The sequence below is a fragment of the Cetorhinus maximus genome, chromosome 29, assembly GCF_964194155.1.
Source record: "Cetorhinus maximus chromosome 29, sCetMax3.hap1.1, whole genome shotgun sequence".
Taxonomy (NCBI): Eukaryota; Metazoa; Chordata; class Chondrichthyes; order Lamniformes; family Cetorhinidae; genus Cetorhinus; species Cetorhinus maximus.
In genome coordinates this window covers 23,872,819-23,894,109 of record NC_135907.1, presented here as the reverse complement: position 1 = coordinate 23,894,109, position 21,291 = coordinate 23,872,819, and the positions used below count along the sequence as shown (strand labels likewise).

At 49.4% G+C, this 21,291-nt stretch overlaps 1 protein-coding gene across 5 annotated transcripts; it reads left to right on the top strand.

Annotated features, from left to right (window-relative positions):
• Positions 1-492: 492 nt before the first annotated feature.
• eif3d (eukaryotic translation initiation factor 3, subunit D) lies at positions 493-19,988 on the top strand. Of its 5 annotated transcripts, none has more exons than XM_078531875.1 (15): positions 493-511; positions 2,356-2,491; positions 3,975-4,020; positions 4,650-4,786; positions 5,402-5,490; positions 6,550-6,622; positions 7,149-7,264; positions 7,755-7,887; positions 9,351-9,498; positions 9,691-9,845; positions 10,570-10,655; positions 14,842-14,971; positions 15,933-16,075; positions 17,286-17,478; positions 18,338-19,988. In XM_078531875.1, the coding sequence occupies exons 2-15, from the start codon at positions 2,369-2,371 to the stop codon at positions 18,440-18,442; spliced, it is 1,677 nt and encodes a 558-aa protein (XP_078388001.1). In that variant the 5' UTR covers positions 493-511; positions 2,356-2,368; the 3' UTR covers positions 18,443-19,988. The 5 variants fall into 5 exon arrangements, with proteins under 5 accessions (XP_078388001.1, XP_078387998.1, XP_078388000.1 ...); XM_078531872.1 differs by lacking the exon at positions 493-511 and adding an exon at positions 891-1,010; XM_078531874.1 differs by lacking the exon at positions 493-511 and adding an exon at positions 894-912.
• The last annotated feature ends 1,303 nt before the right edge of the window (positions 19,989-21,291 follow it).

Sequence of the window (21,291 nt, the reverse complement as noted above, 5' to 3'; positions counted from 1 at the left end):
CTGATATCTTACCTTTATGCCACTATCAGCACCTTCTTTAGTCTTCACCACCATTAACACCTCCTCTGTCCTTTTGTTCATGACATTTGTGTCAACTTCTCCTTAGCCCCCGCCTATTGCCGGCCTTTTATCCAGCTTCACCTGCTCCCTCCACCTTAGACAGCATAAAATCCATCACATTTCTACTCTTTAGCTCTGAAGAAGAGTCATACGGACTCGAAACGTTAACTCTGTTTCTCTCTCCACCAGATGCTGTCAGTCCTGCTGAGTTTTTACAGCATTTTCTGTTTTTATTTCAGCTTTCCAGCATCCTCAGTATTTTATTTTTAACCGTGCTGCTGTTTCACTCCTGGCTAGCAGGAGGCAATGTCGGCGGAAATCCAGCCTCAGTTCCACTGGGACCCATCTTGTCGCCACTCACACGCTCTTTGATTTTAGAACCACGTCTGGTTGTCGTTGCCGCTGCCACACAGCCGTAAAGTAGATTCACATTATGGCGCACAATTAGAAGGTAGAGCCGCAAAAATTTGCTTTGTATGGTTTTGTCTGATATAAAAAGCGATTATAAAAGTGGCTCAGGCATCGTGGTGCGCTTGAATTTGTCATTTAAAAAATTTTAATTCGACTTGAGGTTTTACGACAATGTCGTAGAGTAGTCCCGACCTACTTTCTGATGGTGTGGCGGCAGGACCGTAAAGTGAATTTGGGAGGCTTATAACGAATTTATCCCTTTTAACCGGAGAAAACTGGTTATTCGGGCCCCATAAATATCTCTGGTGAATCAGTTATTGAGTATCTGTCCAAAAAATGACCTTTAAATAGCGAAATCGACTCGCGGTGTTACGACAGTGTCGCGCCTCGAGCCGGCTCCCGGTTTCCGGCAGTTTGGCGCCTCCCTCCCGGGCCGCTCAGGTTTTAATTTTTGTTCAAGTTTTTAATCTGGTGCCATCGGGCAGATCAAAGCGAGAAAATCGGGTAAAACTGCGCGATTCGGCGCACGGCGGCCCAGGGTATTTAAATAGTTGGATATTTTATACGACGAGTAAGTTAAACCATTAAAAATATGTTTCCCCCTCAGCCTATCCCATCCTCCCGGACACATCGACTGGGAATCGGTCCTGGATCAGCGACAGTGCATTTATATAGCGCCTGGGGCAGGGACAGTGCATTTATATAGCGCCTGGGGCAGGGTCAGTGCACTTATATAGCGCCTGGGGCCGGGTCAGTACATTTACATAGCGCCCGGGGCAGGGACAGTGCATTTACATAGCGCCCGGGGCAGGGTCAGTGCATTTATATAGCGCCCAGGGCAGGGTCAGCGTGTTTACGTAGCACCCGGGGCAGCGACAGCGCATTTACGTAGCGCCTGGGGCAGGGACAGTGCGTTTACGTAGCACCCGGGGCAGGGTCAGTGCATTTACGTAGTGCCCGGGGCAGCGACAGTGACAGTGCGTTTACGTAGCGCCCGGAGCAGGGTCAGCGCATTTACGTAGCGCCCGGGGCAGCGACAGTGACAGTGCGTTTACGTAGCGCCCGGAGCAGCGACAGTGCGTTTACGTAGCACCCGGGGCAGCGACAGCGCGTTTAGGTAGTGCCCGGGGCAGGGTCAGCGCATTTACGTAGTGCCCGGGGCAGCGACAGTGACAGTGCGTTTACGTAGCGCCCGGAGCAGCGACAGTGCGTTTACGTAGCGCCCGGGGCAGCGACAGTGCGTTTACGTAGCGCCCGGGGCAGCGACAGTGCGTTTACGTAGCGCCCGGGGCAGCGACAGTGCGTTTACATAGCGCCCGGGGCAGCAACAGTGTGTTTACGTAGCGCCCGGGACAGTGACAGTGCATTTACGTAGTGCCCGGGGCAGCGACAGTGCGTTTACGTAGTGCCCGGGGCAGCGACAGTGACAGTGCGTTTACGTAGCGCCCGGGGCAGCGACAGTGACAGTGCGTTTACGTAGTGCCCGGGGCAGGGACAGGGGGATAAACATTAGCGCCAAGACAGCAGGGAGGACCTCCTGGCTCTTCTAGGGAATAGGGGCTATTGGATTATTTGCATTGCCTCTGGGAGGGAAGATGAGGCCTCGGCTTCAACATCTCATTCAAAAGGCAGGGCCTCCAGCAGTGCAGCGCTCTCGGCTCTGCACTGGGAGTGTTGGCTTGGATTTTGTGCTCAAGTTTCCGGGTTGGGGCTTGAACCCCGAGTCTTCAGGTGAGGGTGCTGCCCGCTAATACTCAGAATGGCACTGGTGGGTAGCGGGGAGCAGTGGTGTAAAGTTGTGTCTGGTGAATTGTGAGTGAGATGTCCTGAATACACTTGGCTCTCTCCCTCCTATTTATTCATTGTTTGGGTGTCTTTTTGCAGCTGATTGTAGAAGATGGCGAAATTCCTGACCCCTGTGATCCAGGATAATCCGTTCGGATGGGGACCGTGTGCAGTCCCAGAGCAGTTCAAGGATATGCCCTATCAGCCGTTCAGTAAGGGCGATCGGCTGGGAAAGGTGAGGCTGCTCCCTGAGGCCGGGTATCTGGAGCAACGAGGGTCTCTGTGCACTGACTAACTGATCAAGAACATATGGACGAACAGGAAGCCTATGAATATTAGGTTTAAGAAGCTGTTATTGTCATCTGCTCATCAATGGGAACAACATTGTTAAACTTAGCAGACTAGCAAATCCCTGTGCTATTGCCCATGGGTGGTCCGGGGTATGGCCAGAAGGGTAGAATCATCGTGGGCGGCAGGGGGGAAAACAGAAGTAGCGGAGGGACTGGGCCCAAGACAGAGTCATTTACGGCACAAAAGGACGCCATTCGGCCCATCGGGTCCATGCAGGCTCCTCGCGGAGCTGTCCAGTCAGTCCCACTCCTCCGCTCAATCCCCGTATTTTCAAGTAAATCACAATAAGTTATTATGCAGGTGCAGCAAGTGACTAGGAAGGCTAATGGAATGTTGTCGTTTATTGCAGAGATTGGAATATAACAGTAGGGATGTTTTCCTACAGTTGTACAAGGCATTGGTGAAACCGCATCTAGAGTACAGTGTACAGTTTTGGTATCTTTATTCAGGAAATGAATTAATTAAATTAGGAGCAGTTCAGAGAAGTTTTACTCAACTGATTGCTGGGATGACGGGGATATCTTATGAGGAAAGGTCGGACAGGTTGGGCCTGTATTCATTGGAGTTTGGAAGAATGAGAGGTGATCTTGTTGAAACTTAAAATGCTGAGGGGATTGACAGGGTGGAGCTGAAAGGATGTTTCCCCTTTTGGGGGAGGCTAGAACTAGGGGGCACAGTTTAAAAATAAGGGGCCTCCCATTTAAGATGGAGATGACAAGAAATCTTTTGTCTCAGAGGGCAGTGTATCCTTGGAACTCTCTTCCCCAGAGAGCAGTGGAGGCAGGGTCAATGAATATTTTTAAGGTGGAGGTAGATAGAGATTCTTGACTAACAAGGGAGTCAAAGGTTATTGGGAGTAGGTGGAATGTGAAGTTGAGACCACAGTCAGATCAGCCATTGATTGGCAGAGCAGGCTCAAGGGATCGAATGGTTTCTATCCAATTTCCTTTTGAAATCATTGTTTCCGTTGTTACCACCCTCGTGGGCAGAGAGTTCCAGGGCATTAACACTCATTGCGTTAAAAAAAGTTCTTCCTCACATTCCCCTTGCATCTCTTGCCCAAAATCTGTGTCCCGGGAGCCTGGAGCAGTGTTGCAGAGAGGTTGAAGGAGTAAGGGAGACAGTGTTACAGGAAGCATGTGCTATACCGGACCTTCAGTTTATGGATTAGCAGCGGAGGTTTGTATGTTTTCCTTGACTAGTGACTGCCATCTTTGGGAGTATTTGATCAAGTGGTGCAAATGGTTAAGCACTCCTTTAAACAGTGTCAATTCTACATGACTGTGTAAAAATTGAGAATGTGGGTGTTTGTAATTTGGGGCGGTGAGTTACCCTCTCTAAGTGTGTGTAACAATTTATATTTACAGGTTGCTGATTGGACAGGAGCAACATATCAAGATAAGCGATACACCAGTAAGTGCATTTGATTGGTGATGGGATACACTTTATAGACACTACCTATCTCAGCAAGCAGCCGTCTGAGCCCATTTGACACCTCTGGGCTAGTTGGCTGTGGAGAGCATCACAACAGAGCCTGACTGTTGTGTCCTGACTTTGACTCGCACACTTTGTGTAGGAGTTGGTGACTCTCAATCAGGAGCAGGAACCTTGGCTGTTTTGTCTAACTCCTCTCCCCCACCAGCCTGCTTGCTCTATTGTAGCTTCTCCGCACAGATTGATCCTGGGACTTGCAGCGTGTGTGCGAGAGTCCGTCTGTGCACTTGCGTAAGGTTTTGTTGAGCCTGTCGGGGAACGCTTTCACATTTGTGTCCTGACCAATGTTTATCCCCTCGATTAGCATTACTAAAACCAATGATCTGGACGTTATCACATTGCTCTTTTGTGGGAGCTTGCTGTGCGCAAATTGGCTGCCGTGTTTCCGACATTACAGCAGTGACTATACTTTCGTTGGCTGTAAAGCTCTTTGAGACACCCTGAGGTTGTGAAAGGTGCTATAGGTGTACAAGTTCTTTCCAATGTCCAAAGGTATCTTGCAGCTTCTCTGTTCCTGGTAACATGCCACCTCTTTGCCCCTCCCACAGATAAGTACTCCTCCCAGTTCGGCGGTGGTAGTCAGTACGCCTACTTCCACGAGGAGGATGAGACCAGCTTCCAGCTCGTTGACACCGCTCGCACGCAGAAGACTGCGTACCAGAGGAACCGTATGAGATTCGCTCAGGTAAGTGCCTGGGGTCGCCGCGTAGTATCAGGTGGGGAGGGGGTCTCTTGACACAGTATGTGCAGGCGAGGGTGGGAGCCTGACGACCAATCTGGCCTTTGCTCTGAGCGTGTCAGACCATCGACACAAAAGAAATAAAAACAGCCGAGAGACTCATCAGCTCAGACAAAATCTGTGAAGGGAGAAGGTTTCAGCTCAATAACCTTTCATCAGAACTGGAAGATGTTAGAGATGGAACAGGCCTTTAGTGAGTGCAGAGCCAGTGATCTTTTTGGTTGTGTTTTATCGATGACGCACGTGGTTCTGGTTTGGATAGTGTTTGGTTGGAGTGTGCAGACTGCCCTGGGTGAACCAGGTTTAACAAAGTCAGAGGTCTTTCTGAGGGGTAGCTGAGCAGAAAGAGCTGTTTAGCAGTAGGATTACCCTGTTGCCTGCATGTTTTATGAAGGCTGCAAGGAAGTTTGAGAGATTAAACTGGGCCCCTGTCTGTAAGGGGAGATGCAGCTTGTGTGTGTGTTACAGCCTGAATGCCTGTAAGTAAAATGGCTTTTTCCTAAGGAATGTATATCCTGCTGTTAATTCAGCACAGGTTTGACACTTCTTTGCTTTTTGCAGCAAAGAAACATGCGGCGGGAGAAGGATAGGCGTCAGCTGCTGCAGTTTAACATGCAGACTCTTCCCAAAAGTGCCAAGCAGAAGGAAAGGTGAGTAAGCCAGTGCAGCAATTGTTTGTCCAACCTTCTGTTCATCTCTCTCCTTTTCTCCCTTCTGGAAGATGCCAATTATCTTGCTGGGGTTCTTTGGGTTATACTCGTTCTCTTGCACCCTTGGCAGTTGTTTCCTGGGCCAGAGGCCCAGGCTAATGCTCTGGGGGCAAAATTCCACTACGGCAGCTGGTGTATAATCTGCTATATAAAGGCTAGTCTCAGTAATGGTGACCAAGAAACTATCAACGATTGTTGTAAAGACCCATCTGGTTCTCTAATGTCCTTTAGGGAAGGAAATCTGCCGTCCTTACCTGGTCTGGCCGACGTGTGACTCCAGACCCTTAGCAATGACTCTTAACTGCCCACTGAAATGGCCTAGCAAACCACTTGGTTCATGGGCAATTAGGGTTGGGCAGCAAATGCTGGCCTTGCCAGTGTTGCCCACATCCCATGAAAGAATAAACAAAAAAGCTCATCAGCATTGTCTGCGTCCGGCATTGTCTGCGTCCGGCATTGCCACCGCTAACTAGAGTCGATAGGCTCAGCTAAAGGTGTTCACATCAAGAGAAACGCCCCACTCAGTCTCCTTTAACTCATTTACGATTCTTGTTCTGTGATCCAACCCTAACCAGGGTATGAATAAGTGCAACATCATCCCTGTTTCCATCATGTTTGACACATGCATTTCTTTTGGGGAGGAGGGAATGTAAGTTGGTTTCTTGGGAAGTGCGATGCGACTGCAGGATGCCACCATCCACTGTGGGAAGAGCGTTCTCCAAAAGGAAGATATTCTCTGTGTAAATGTGGCTGACCCTCGGTTAATGTAGATTTTCCCCCCACCTCCACTGCCCCTCCCAATGCTGGGCACTCGATGGCAACCAACGGGATTGGGGTTTTTATTGTGATGCCTTTCTGGGTTGAATAGCCAGCGACTGCTTGGGGCACCCAGGCAGACCAGCCACTGGACAGCATATCTGAAATTTTAACTGTGTAATTTGGGATGTTTCTTTCCACCTGAAATCACCTGAACGAGTTCTGTTCCTAACCTCATTTCAGGGATCGTTTGCGTTTGCAGAAGAAATTTCAGAAGCAGTTTGGCGTACGACAGAAATGGGACCAGAAGAATCAGGTCAGACTCTTAAAACCTCACTGAAACTATCAGAAAGTATAGGCCCAGCCTGTGTGAAATCCACAGAGTGTCTGAGTATAAAATCACTAAAGGAGCGAGGCCTGTAACACACTTCATGGTGTGGCTGTGTATGTGCGTGTGTGTGTGTGCCCAGTATCTGGCTTTTACCAAGTTAAGGCAGCCACCACAATTTATCATTCTGTGGCTTTGGATGTTAAATTTTGTCTGATAACCCCTCCTGTGAGGCACCTTAGAATGTTTAATGATATCAACAGCGCAATATAAATACAAGCTGTTCTTGGACAAGCCTTCAGCAAGGGCAATAAGGGAAGGTATCCACAGAAGACTGAATTCTAACAATGTCCTGGTGAAATTATTTTCTTGATATGTTTTTGTTTGTGGAAGTTTAAGTGAGAGGTTTTCGAGTGGCCTCTATGTTTTAAAGTTTGTGGCCCTGCGTGAGTACCGCACAGTTCTGTTCTCCTTTACTGGGGTTGCTAACACATTCCCTGTTTGCCATGTACAGCTGAAGCCAAGAGATTCCTCTGTTGAAGTGCGCAGTGACTGGGAGGTGAAAGAGGAGATGGACTTTCCTAGGCTGATGAAGATGAGATACATGGAAGTGGCTGAACCCAGCGACATGTGAGTTTTTTTCCAAATAAATATCTCCCCTTTCCCTGACTCCCCCAGTGTTGCCCCCAGCCCACCCCGACCACAGGAAGGTGACTTTGCCATTGCACTTCTTACCCAGTCACAGCAGGGTGGGCTGTCCCAGTGTCACCTACTCCTCATCCAGATTGACTCTGGAAAACACTCTTGCAGCTCTGACATTCGGTTCTCGAGCGTCTAAAGGTTCCCTGAAGGCAAAACAACCCTGCCTCTGTTTTGTTCTGGCTGCAGTTTCAGAATTCCCATTCTCCTACACACTACAATGCCGTACTGTGGGAGTGCTGCACTGTCTTCTCAGATGAGATGTTAAACCAAGGCCTTGTCTGCCCCCTCACCTGGACTATTTTGAAGAAGAGCCACATAATTCTCCCCAGTGTCCAGCTGATATTTATCTCAACCCATGCCACTGAAACAGACGGCCTGGTCACTGTCTCAATGCTGTGTTGGATTCCTGTTCCCTCAGAGAGTGCTGTGGTACACTGGAGTACTATGACAAGGCTTTTGACCGAATTACAACCCGGAATGAGAAGTCACTCAGAAGCATCAAGAGGATTTTCCACACTGTCACCACCACTGACGACCCAGTCATCCGTAAGGTTAGCTCACAGATCAGACCTCGTCATAAGAAGGGCGGGTGGGTGAGGCATTAATGCTCCAGGCCCTGTGACCTGGAGTTGAAAAGCTCTGCAGAGTGACAGTGCCTGCACTGGCCAGACTGGAGATGGTTGGGTAATTTTCCATTAGTCACCTGGATTCTGGAAGAGATGTGCATTCTACACATAGCATTTATATTGTGTAACCATCCCCCACTGACAGTATTTTACTGTGGGAATTATCTACTGGAGCCGGGAAACACATTCCTGTAGTTTTAGTAAATTAAAATCATGTCTTGCCCGGCCTCCATCACCGTGTTCACTAAATAGTCACCCGCCGATGGTAGAAGGCAGGCAGCCACACATTCTGTTCTCTCTCTCGCTCGCTCTCTCTCTCGCTATCTCTATCTCGCTCTCTCTCTCGCTCTCTCTCCGCTCTTGCTCTCGCTCGCTCGCTCTCTCTCGCGCTCTCTCTCTCGCGCTCTCTCTCGCGCTCTCTCTCTCGCGCTCTCTCGCGCTCTCTCTCTCGCGCTCTCTCTCTCGCGCTCTCTCTCTCGCGCTCTCTCTCTCTCGCGCGCTCTCTCTCGCGCTCTCTCTCTCGCTCCCTTCCACCACCACCACCCCCCCCCCACCTTCTCTCTCTCCCTCTTGCCTTCTCCTGAATTTAACTTCTAGCTGATGTTTGGTTGCACAAGAACATATATCTCTGATACCTCTGAAAGGTGGAATTCTGTGCCACACAAAGCGATAGATGCTAGGTCAATGAATAATTTTAAATCTCACAGTGACAGATGTTTGCTGGATGTAGATATAGAAGGATCTGAAACCAAGGCAGGTGGATGGAGTTGAGGGACAGGCCAGCCATGACCTGATTGAATAGCTGAACAGGCTCGGGGGGCTGACTAGCCTCCCCCTGGTGCAAAGTGACCACTCTTCATTTGAGTGTCATTTTTGCTGTTCGACTGTGGAGGGCATCACAGCAAGTCTGAACTTCCTGTCTGGCATTCAACACAGGTGCACTTTCCAGTCAGGATCATTGTGTGACTGGATGGTCATCCTTTTATTTACTTTTTTGATGTAGGTGAGGCTGGTAAAATTGGCATTTATTGCCCATTGCCAACTGCCCGGCCGCTGCCCCTCTGGTATGGTACTCCCATGGAGGAGCGGCGTTAGCTGCCCAAGTGGGGACGTGTGACATGAATGGAAACTTGGAGGTGCTGCTGGTGTTGCTGCGCTTGACCTATTTAAATAGAGGAACCCTGGCTGACGGGTTTAATTGTACTTTGTCAAAAAACCAGGATTAATTTGTTGGTCAAATTCTTTTATGCTCTTTAATCCAGACCAAACTCCTGGCTCAGTAGCCCTCAGTGGGGTTTGAGTTGGTTGGCTGTCTCTGCCTAACTGAACGAAAGCTGTTCCCTCCCTCAAGCTTTTGGAATGAGTTGATTGTCTTTGTGTGTTTACAGCTGGCCAAATCTCAGGGGAACGTGTTTGCGACAGACGCCATCTTGGCCACCCTGATGTGCTGCACTAGGTCTGTCTACTCCTGGGACATCATCGTGCAACGGGTCGGATCCAAACTTTTCTTCGACAAACGTGACCACTCAGACTTTGGTAAGGAGGAAATTGCCGTTCGCAGCATCATTGCAGACGCGTTGCATTTTACCCCTTCTCTGCACCATGCGCAATAAAACCTCCCGTCTCTTATAAATCCCTTTTTGATGTGCGGCTGGTGATTGGATCTGATGGTAAGAGAGCTGGATGTGTGCTGTGGCCAACTGTTAACTTGCTCTTTTTATCACTCAGACCTACTCACGGTCAGCGAAACTGCGAATGAGCCCCCTCAAGATGAAGGGAATTCTTTCAACTCTCCCCGTAACTTGGCCATGGAGGCCACTTACATCAACCACAACTTCTCTCAGCAATGCCTGAAGATGGTGAGAAAAGGGTCATCAAACGACGTAAGTGACTGGTCTGTAAATGTGATCTATTTATACCATAACCCTCAAGATAGCACTTAAAAGGTGCTAAAGCTTCATAAAACGCTGGTCAGGCCTTGGCCGGAGTACTGTGTCCAATTCATGGCTCACAGTCATTATCGTAGCAACTAACAGCAAAACTGTGCAGACTTATTGAAATGAGAATGTAGTCCTGCCCAAATCAAAATTCAATCAGAGATATCTTTAACTAGATGACAGGGAGTGTGTTAATGTGCACCTCCATCCCACTTAGACATTTACGTAGTTGCGGTTTTAATTATGTTGAAACCAAATATTGCTCTTCAGTATCTGTTTAAACTATTTGGAGAGTATTTACTTTGCCTAAATAATAATAGAGTCACAATTTATTGGATGTGAAGTGCTTTATGATGTTCCGACGGGCATAAAGACGACTAAATAACACAGGGTTTTGTTCCTGTGGTTCTCGGTCTTGTTTCAGGATTAGGCAGATTCTCCTGTTTGTTGATTCTTGACCAGGGGTGTCTTTCCTGGGTTCGGAAGGGGTTGGGGTCCATTGGTTATGTCGGGGTGACAGAGGCTGCGAGACAGACTCACTCCGCTGTCTCTCGGGCTTGGACATTTTCCTTCAGTGATTTCAGCTGCCATCCTAATACATGAAATGGTTCACACTTTCCTTTCTCCTCCCACCCTCTTTCTCTCTCTCTCTTTTCCCCCCCACCTCTAGGGCGTTGAGAAGTACAAGTTCCCGAATCCAAACCCTTTTGTGGAGGATGACGTAGACAAGAATGAGGTGGCTTCAGTGGGATACAGGTAGGGAATGGAACCTGTTCACTCCCAATCCTGTGAGCATGTGACTGAAATCTGTGTGAACGACTGGTCCCGATACTATGATGAATAACTAACTATATGAAGAGTGGCTCGGGCAAGCGACTTAGCACGATGTGAGATGACACAACCTGCAGCGAGCCCCCTAGATTTTTCCATTTAGCACACTTAGCGTAATTTAATTTTACTTGCCTATGAATATTTGGCATAAAAGGAATTGCAAAGGGGGCAAATTCAGATCGTTACATCAAATTTTACACATCAGAAACAGGCCATTCAGCCCACCAGGTCTGTTCATTAAGGCGTCTTGGTTGTTGATGTGAAACCTGTGTGCAGCACGGGGCAGTGAGGTCCTAGATGTGGACAGTATCATGAGGTGATCAAGACTGGTTCCTTGGAATGAATGGCTCCAAGACTTTCACTGGAATGCAGGAATCCCCCACCAGCATTCCCCACAAAACTTTCAAACATTCATTCTCGGCATGTGGGCATCACAGGTTGGGCCAGCATTTATTGCCTATCTCTAGTTGCCCTTGAGAAGTTGGTGGTGAGCTGCCTTCTTGAACCACTGCAGTCCATGTGGTGTAGGTACATCCACAGTGCTGTTAGGGAGGGAGTTCCAGGATTTTGACCCAGCGACAGTGAAGGAACGGTGATATATTTCCAAGTCAGGATGGTGAGTGACTTGGATGGGAGCTTCCAGGTGGTGGTGTTCCCATCTATCTGCTGCCCTTGTCCTTCTAGATGGTAGTGGTCGTAGGTTGGAAGGTGCTGTCTAAGGAGTCTTGGTGAATTCCTGCAGTGCATCTTGTGGATGGTACACACTGCTGCTACTGTGCGTCAGTGGTGGAGGGAGTGAATGTTTGTGGATGTGGTGCCAATCAAGTGGGCTGCTTTGTCCTGGATGACGTCGAGCTTCTTGAGTGTTGAGAGCTGCACTCATCCAGGCAAGTGGAGAGAATTCCATCACACTCCTGACTTGTGCCTTGTGAATGGTGGACAGGCTTTGGGGAGTCAGGAGGTGAGTTACTTGCCACAGGATTCCTAGCCTCTGACCTGCTCTTGTAGCCACAGTATTTATATGGCTGGTCCAGTTCAGTTTCTGGTCAATGGTAACCCTCCAGGATTTTGATAGTGTGGGATTCAGCAATGGTAATGCCATTGAACATCAAGGGGAGATGGTTAGATTCTCTTTTGTTGGAGGTGGTCATTGCCTGGCACTTGTGTGGCGCAAATGTTACTTGCCACTTGTCAGCCCAAGCCTGGATATTGTCCAGGTCTTGCTGCAATCGAACATGGACTGCTTCAGTATCTGAGGAGTCATGAATGATGCTGGACATTGTGCAATCATCAGCGAACATCCACATTTCTGACCTTATGATGGAAGAAAGGTCATTGATGAAGCAGCTGAAATGGTTGGGCCAAGGAAACTACTATGAGGAACTCCTGCAGTGATGTCCTGGAACCGAAGTGACTGATTTCCAACAACCATCTTCCTTTGTGTTAGGTATGACGCCAACCAGTGGAGATTTTTCCCCCTGATTCCTACTGACTCCAGTTTTGCTAGGGCTCCTTGATGTCACACTCGGTCAAATGCGGCCTTGATGTCAAGGGCAGTCACACTCACCTCACCTCGGGAGTTCAGCTCTATTGTCCATGTTTGAACCAAAGCTGTAATGAGGACAGGAGCTGAGTGATCCTGGTGGAACCCAAACTGAGCGTCAGTGAGCAGGTTATTGCTAAACAAGTGTCGCTTGATAGCACTGTTGATGGCCCCTTCCATTACTTTACTGATGATGGAGGGTAGACTGATGGGGCTGTAATTGGCTGGTTTGGATTTGTCCTGCTTTTTGTGTACAGGACATACCTGGGCAATTTTCCACATTGTCAGGTAGATTCCAGTGTTGTAGCTGTACTGGAACAGCATGGCTAGGGGCATGGCAAGATCTGGAGCACACGTCTTCAGTACTTTTGCCGGAATATTGTCAGGGCCCAGAGCCTTTGCAGTATCCAGTGCCTTCAGCCGTTTCTTGATATCACGTGGAGTGAATCGAATTGGCTGAAGTCTGACCTCCGGAGGAGGCCGAGATGGATCATCCACTTGGCATTTCTGGCTGAAGATATGTTGCAAATGCTTCAGCCTTATCTTTTGCACTGATGTGCTGGGCTCCCCCATCATTGAGGATGGGGATATTTATGGAGCCTCCTGCTCCAGTGAGTTGTTTAATTGTCCACCACTATTCACAACTGGATGTGGCAGGACTGCAGAGCTTAGATCTGATCCAAAAATCGAATTACCTGGAAAAACTCAGCAGGTTTGGCAGCATTGGTGGAGAAGAAAAGAGTCGACGTTTCGGGTCCACACGACCCTTCAACAGAACTTCAGTTCTGTTGAAGGGTCATGAGGACTCGAAACGTCGACTCTTTTCTTCTCCACCGATGCTGCCAGACCTGCTGAGTTTTTCCAGGTAATTCGATTTTTGTTTTGGATTTCCAGCATCCGCAGTAGTTTTTTGTTTTTAGATCTGATCCGTTGGTTGTGGAACTATCTATCGCTTGCTGCTTATGCTGTTTGGCATGCAAGTAGTCCTGTGTTATAGCTTCACTAGGTTGACACCTCATTTTTAGGTGTGCCTGGTGTGCTCCTGGCACGCCCTCCTGCTCTCTTCATTGAACCAGGGTTGATCCCCTGGCTTGATGGTAATGGGGGTAGAGTGCGAGATGTGCCAGACAGAGGTTATAGATTGTGGTTGAGTACAATTCTGCTGTTACTGATGGCCCACAGCGCCTCATGGTTGCCCAGTCCTGAGTTGCTAGATCTGTTTGAAATCTATCCCATTTAGCACAGATGTAGTGCCACACAACACGATGGAGGGTATCCTCAATGTGAAGACAGGACTTTGTTTCCACAAGAACTGTACGGTGGTCACCCCTACCGATACTGTCATGGACAGATGCATCTACGGCAGGCAGGTTAGTGAGGATGAGTCAAATATGTTTTTCCCTCTTGTTGGTTCCCTCACCACCTGCCGCAGATCCAGTCTAGCAGCTATGTCCTTTAGGATTTGGCCAGCTCGGTCAGTACTGGTGCCACTGAGCCACTCTTGGTGATGGACATTGAAGTCCCCCACCCAGACTACATCCTGTGCTCTTGCCACCCTCCGTGTTTCCTCCAAGTGGTGTTCAACATGGAGTAGCACTGATTCATCAGCTAAGGGTGGGGCAGTATGTGGTAATCAGGAAGTTTCCTTGCCCATGTTTAACCTGATGCCCTGAGACTTCATGGGATCTGGAGTCAATGTTGAGGGCTCCTAGTACAACTCTGTTCTGACTGTATACTGCTGTCACCTCTGCTGGGTCTGTCCTACTGCGGGGGACAGGACTTAACCACGGATGGTGATGGTGATGTCTTGGACATTGTTTATAAGTTATGATTCCGTGAGTGTGACTGTGTCATACAGTTGCTTGACTGTGAGACAGCTCTCCCAATTTTGGCACAAGCCTCCAGTTGTTAGTAAGGAGGACTCTGCAGGGTCGACAGGCCTGAGTTTGTCATTGTTGTTTCCGATGGCTTGTTAGTAGTTTGATACAAGTGAGTGACTTGCTTAGGCTATTTCACGGGGCATTTAAGAGTCAGCCAGATTGCTGTGGGCCTGGAGTCACATGTAGGTCAGACCGGGTAAGGAGGGCAGATTTCCCTCCCTAAAGAACATTAGTGAACCAGGTGGGTTTTTACAACAATCGATTCATGGTCATCCCACCATATTCAAAATAAAATCTGGAATTCGAGCCCGGGTCCCCAGAGCATTACCCTCCCTAAAAGCAAAATACTGCGGATGCTGGAAATCTGAAATAAAAACAGAAAATGCTGGGAAAACTCAGCAGGCCTGACAGCATCTGTGGAGAGAGAGAAACAGTTAACATTTCGAGGTCGTACAACCCTTCTGGGACTCTGGCAGTACCCCCACACCACCGCCTCCCCTCATAGGATTTGAACTCTTGTGTTTTGTGGATTATTTGTTTAGTATTGTGACCACAGCACCACCGTACACTGTTATAATCCTACTGACTGCGCTGTTTAAGTCTTAAGCGAATGATGTCCTTTATACGGTAGCAGTGTGCCTCACCGGCCTCCCAGCTGACTGGGTTTCCCCTCACTCGCTCCCTGCAGGTATCGGAGGTGGAAGCTGGGAGAAGACATCGACTTGATCGTGCGATGCGAGCATGACGGCGTCATGACGGGCGCCAACGGTGAAGTGTCCTTCATCAACGTCAAGACTCTGAACGAGTGGGACTCTCGGGTAGGGGCCAAGATCCTGCGCACGACCGGGATCTGCAAATAATTCCTCAGGGTAGATGTTGGGGCCCCTTAACTGATGCAGACCAGTGATCACAATAAAAACTACTGTCGCCGGGGGGTCCCCGGGACTGCGTTAGTATTTGACGGGGGGTCCCCGGGACTGCGTTAGTATTTGACAGGGGTCCCCGGGACTGCGTTAGTATTTAACAGGGGGTCCCCGGGACTGCGTTAGTATTTGACGGGGGGGTCCCCGGGACTGCGTTAGTATTTAACAGGGGGTCCCCGGGACTGCGTTAGTATTTAACAGGGGGGTCCCCAGGACTGTGTTAGTATTTAACAGGGGGGTCCCCGGGACTGTGTTAGTTTTTAACAGGGGGGTCCCTGGGACTGCATTAGTATTTGACGGGGGGGTCCCCGGGACTGCGTTAGTATTTGACGGGGGGTCCCCGGGACTGCGTTAGTATTTGACGGGGGGTCCCCGGGACTGCATTAGTATTTGACGGGGGGTCCCCGGGACTGCGTTAGTATTTGATGGGGGGTCCCGGGGACTGCGTTAGTATTTGACTGGGGTCCCCGGGACTGCATTAGTATTTGACGGGGGGTCCCCAGGACTGCGTTAGTATTTGACGGGGGGTCCCTGGAACTGCGTTAGTATTTGACGGGGGGTCCCCGGGACTGTGTTAGTATTTGACGGGGGGTCCCCGGGACTGTGTTAGTATTTGATGGAGGGCCTCCCAGGCTTGAGACGAACTAAGAATTGTAGTTGGTCTAAGTGAACTGTTGACTGGCCACCCAGCACTTTCCAGCCTTTGGATCATTTGCTAAATGTGTTAATAAAAGTTGTCCAGCTTCTCTTAGAGTAGATGGTGGAGTTGTTGTTAATCATAAGGCAGGAGCTGTGGGTGGGTTGTAAGGAGCTGTAGACTGTCTGGAAGAGACTGAATTTCTGTTCCTCTGTGCAGTACTGTAATGGAGTGGATTGGCGCCAGAAGCTGGACTCACAGAGGGGAGCTGTCCTGGCCACTGAGTTGAAGAATAACAGCTATAAACTAGCTCGATGGACCTGCTGTGCATTGCTGGCTGGATCAGAATATCTGAAACTCGGGTAAGCAAGCTGGACCTTGGAATGTGAGAGGGATAGTGATGCTGAGACTTTTTAAAAAATCCCAAATGTAGATGGAGTGTGGTGCATGAATTTCAACTGATTGCATTTAATTCTCAAACTTTGTCTGAGAGGTGGTTCCACTTTGTTGCAAATGTTCTTCTCCACCTCGGCTCAGTTGGAGCACTCTTGCCTTTAAGTCAAGGTCGTGGGTTCAAGCCCCATCCAGGGAACACAGGCGAACAGGCCCAATGCAGTACTGAGGGAGCGTTACAATGTCCGAGGGTCAGTAGTGAAGAAGTGCAGCATTATCAGAGGGAGGGGCGGCGCTGTCGGAGGGGGTCAGTGCTGCGCTGTCGGAGGGGGTCAGTGCTGCGCTGTCGGAGGGGGTCAGTGCTGCGCTGTCGGAGGGGGTCAGTGCTGCGCTGTCGGAGGGGGTCAGTGCTGCGCTGTCGGAGGGGGTCAGTGCTGCGCTGTCGGAGGGGGTCAGTGCTGCGCTGTCGGAGGGGGTCAGTGCTGCGCTGTCGGAGGGGGTCAGTGCTGCGCTGTCGGAGGGGGTCAGTGCTGCGCTGTCGGAGGGGGTCAGTGCTGCGCTGTCGGAGGGGGTCAGTGCTGCGCTGTCGGAGGGGGGTCAGTGCTGCGCTGTCGGAGGGGGTCAGTGCTGCGCTGTCGGAGGGGGTCAGTGCTGCGCTGTCGGAGGGGGTCAGTGCTGCGCTGTCGGAGGGGGTCAGTGCTGCGCTGTCGGAGGGGGTCAGTGCTGCGCTGTCGGAGGGGGTCAGTGCTGCGCTGTCGGAGGGGGTCAGTGCTGCGCTGTCGGAGGGGGTCAGTGCTGCGCTGTCGGAGGGGGTCAGTGCTGCGCTGTCGGAGGGGGTCAGTGCTGCGCTGTCGGAGGGGGTCAGTGCTGCGCTGTCGGAGGGGGTCAGTGCTGCGCTGTCGGAGGGGGTCAGTGCTGCGCTGTCGGAGGGGGGGGGACGTTGATCTGGAACATTTTATCTTTTTCTCAGTACCTTGGTCCTGTCAGCCGCTGTTGCTTCCTCCTACAATTCACAGACTCTTAAAATACCAGCAGAAGTCGGACACTAGGTACCAAAACTGTGTCAAACACTGACCTCTCTTATTCAGTCACTGCATGGTGCATCACAACAACTGGTGGTGAAAGGGTGGCTATTAGCCAGTGAAATCATTGTTTCTCATTCTCTCTCATTGTTTAAAGGTACGTGTCCCGATTCCACATCAAGGACTCCTCTCGTCACGTGATCCTGGGCACCCAGCAGTTCAAACCCAACGAGTTTGCCAGTCAGATTAACCTGAGTATGGAGAATGCCTGGGGAATCCTGCGCTGTGTCATTGACATCTGCATGAAGTTGGATGAGGGCAAATACCTCATCCTGAAAGACCCTAACAAGGTGAGCTCCAGTGGTAGGGGAGAGTGGGGGATACTGACTCCTCCTCAAGGTAATACAGGAGGGACCCGTTGCCACCATGCACGGTCCTGCTCTGCAGTGACTTAATTAAGGGGAAGTTGGATAAGTACAGGAGGGAGAAAGGAGTAGATGGTGTGATAGGGTGAGATGAGGTAGGGTGGGGTAAGGCTCATGTGAAGACCGATTGGGCTGAATGGCCTGTTTCTGTGAATTGATGTGTAATGTATTCTCCAGAGGAAAGTGTGCACAGACTTTTCAGTGTTTATTTTGGAGCTTTTTTTAAAATAGCTTCAGAAATATGGGAGCGGGAGGCGAGAGTCCAAACTTCAGTGGGAAACTGAATTATCGGACTTCATTGGGTCCGGTTGTGTTGTCACTGACACCTGAGCTGTCAGTTTTCATTCTGTGCGATCTCTCCCTGGCAAAGGCCCAGGTATTACACAGCGTAACAATCAGCTCGCTGGGCTGGAAGAGGTGCGGTGAATTTAGAGGGACTGAAAAAGCATCTGTAGTTCAGAGAAATAAATAGTTTGGGTGGAGCAGACACGGGAGGATAGGATTATTGATGGATTACGGAAAACTTGCAGGAGCTTATATGAAGTTGGGCGCGAATAAACGGCCGGCAAGTGGGAAGCAGCTGAATTATTTTTGGCCATAGGCTGTAATTGGAACTGGTGATGTTCCTACATGTGGCGATGGTGTGTGCAGGGGAGGTGAGAGGCACTGGGCACAGTGGAAGCTCAATGGTGCTGACACCAGCACTGGCTCATATATTTACTGCGTTTGGGCTGGTGCTTGTTTTCTGCTGAGCCCGTCTTTCTTTCTCTTCCCTTTTCTGCAGCAAGTCATCCGTGTCTACAGCCTTCCCGATGGCACCTTCAGCTCTGAAGAAGATGAGGATGAGGAGGATGATGAGGATGATGAAGAGGAGGATGGCGCACAGTGAGGAGTACAGAAAACCCCTGACTCCGTGGAAACCTTTGATAAAGAGTCACAGAATTTAATGGGTCTTGCCAACGCTACGCTGAGAAAGTTCACTCATAGTGTAGCTTGACAAAGTAGGAATACAAGTTACTCATTGTACACTCACTCAAAAAGAAACTCTTCTCAAATACGTCCCTCCGTTTTTATCCAGAATCCCAAATCCTATCGGGGTCGTGTTTCTCTGCTGCATCTTCCCAAGTGTGAGCCCAGTGGATGTGTTGACATGCAGTTTTACTGTGGGGCTGTCACAGCTGAGCCCAATCTGCCTCTCTTCTCTGGCAAAGGGCCCAAGCTCTGAAGTGTTGACCCATACCCTCCCTTTACAGCCTCTGGTGGACCTGCTGTGTGTGAGATGTCCAGCAACCTCTGTCATTACTTCTGACCTCAGCTGAAATTCACCCAGACATTTTGCAGTTGGAGTCAGCGAGAAGTAGAAACTCTGACCTATCCATCTGTCTCTGTCTTGTCCCCTCTCTCTAGCCCTTTCTCTCTCATTGCTCTCTCTCTCCTTCTTGCTCTCTCTCTCCTAAATGCTCTCTCTCTCCTAAATGCTCTCTCCTCACTCTCTCTCCCTCTCCTCGCTCTCTCTCCCTCTCCTTCTCGCTCTCCCTCTCCTTCTCGCTCTCTCTCTCCTCGCTCTCTCTCTCCCCCCTTCTCTCTCGCGCTCTCTCTCTCTCTCTCTCCTTGCTCTCTCCTTCTCTCCTGCTCGCTCACGCTCAGGGCTACTAGCATCATTTGCAGCACTCCCCCCACCCCACAATCCACCTCAGGTGAGTTAATGGGGCACAGGCTAGGGGTTAACACTCTGTTTCTCTGCTGCCAGTCTCTGCAGCAATTAGACTGTGTCTCCTACAGAGTGAACCCCGACAGCTACTTCCTACCAGCCTCTCCTTGAAGAGTAGCGAGAGACATTTGATCAATCTGACAGTGTGCGCGACAGGCTTGAGCATCATGGTATTTAAACTCAAATCCTGACAGCTAAATCTTCATAAAACAATAAATAGACAAAAGAATATTGCTACGAGCTGGTACAGGGGAGCATGTATTTAAATGACTGCAGAGTAAACTTAAAACTGAGTTTGGGGTGAAGAATCAAATCTGCTAGATGGAGCATTGTAGGTCAGACAGTAGAGATGTTTAAAATTGCAGTTGGGTGCAGGACTGTACGACATGAGTAGCAGTGTCGCCTTTCAAAGGAGAGATTTTTCACTCCTTTTGTTTCTTTGCTAACTCGCCTTATTCTTCCCTGGACACCCCTTCCCTCAACCTCCCCAATCCCAAAAGAGAGCTAGACGGTGCAGCCTTGACTATCTCCTGGATTTAAGATTAACCTGTCTTTCCCCAATTACAATGCCTGAAAACTTTGTAAATGTAATGCCGGTCTGTAATGAGGAGCCTCATTTGAAATGTGTTCAAGAAAGGAATTTATTCAGTCAGATTTGAAGCTTCGAGGGAGGGGTCGAGTTTGTGTACAAAAGAAATGAGAATAAAGATTCCATTTTGACGTTTCTGTTCTCCAATTATTGTTTAGTTCCAGCACACAGTCCAATGTAAAGGGCTGGGCTACACACTCCCTCCTGTTTGTGTCTGAGCATTGCCGCCTCCTGCTTAAAGGAGTGGATGTCTGGTAGGTATTGGATCTGAATCTGCTCCTGCGCTGCTTTCCACAGTTCAATAGCTGGCTGGTTCCCCCTGACCTATGGCCAAGTGAATGATGCTGCTGAGGTCTGGTAACTCCTGTGAATCCAGCAAGAATCTACAGGGCACAAGCCAGGATTGTGATGGAATACTCTCCACTTGCCTGCCTGACTGCAGCTCTGGCTCCAACAACACTCAAGCTCGACACCATCCAGGACAATGCAGTCCACTTGATCAGCACCCCATCCACCATCTTAAACACTCTCTCCCTCCACCACACATGCACAGTGGCAGCAATGTGTACCATCTACAAGATGTATTACAGCAACTGACCAAGGCTCCTTTGACAGCACCTTCTAAACCTGCAATCGCTGACCTAGAAGGACAAGGGCAGCAGATGCATGGGAACAACACCAACTACAAGTTCCCCTCCAAGCCACGTCATCCTGACTTTGAAATATATCGCTGCTCCTCCACTGTCACTGTGTCAAAATCCTCAAACTCCCTAACAGCACTGTGGGTGTACCTACACCACATGTGCTGCAGCGGGTCAAGAAGGCAGCTCAGCACCACCTTCTCAAGGGTAATTAGGGATGGGCAACAAATGCTGGTCTAGCCAGCGACACCCACATCCTGTGAAAGAATAATAAAACATCAGTGTTCCCTCCACTTGAGTGAGTAACCAATGTTAAATTGCCTGATTCCTCCTGGCCAGTTTGGATCAATAATAACGATTTGTTTCTCTACACTAATTTTAAGTTGGTTGTTGACTTGAAAGCAAAAAATTCACTTCACGATAAGCAGTAAGTCACTTCACTGTGCCAGTTTCCTGGTGAAATTACACTCCTTCCGTCTTGGCAAAGTCCTGTGTTGGAACAGTTTTGACAGGTGACAGTAAAGAAGTTAAATATTGATTCTAAGACGCAGCCAGTTAAGTCCCTTTTGAAGTGTATTCATTGTTGTAGGAAATGCACAGCAAGCTCCCACAAACAGAAATGGGAACTCCCCTGCTCTTCAAAATGGTGGCCACGGGTCTTTTATTTCCACCTGAGAGAGCAGACATGGCCTCTCTTCAGCATCCCGTCTGAAAGATGACACATCTGATGGTGCAGTGCTCTCTCGGTACTGACACTGGGAGTGTCGACTTAGCGAATAGGATTCAAATCTTTGGAA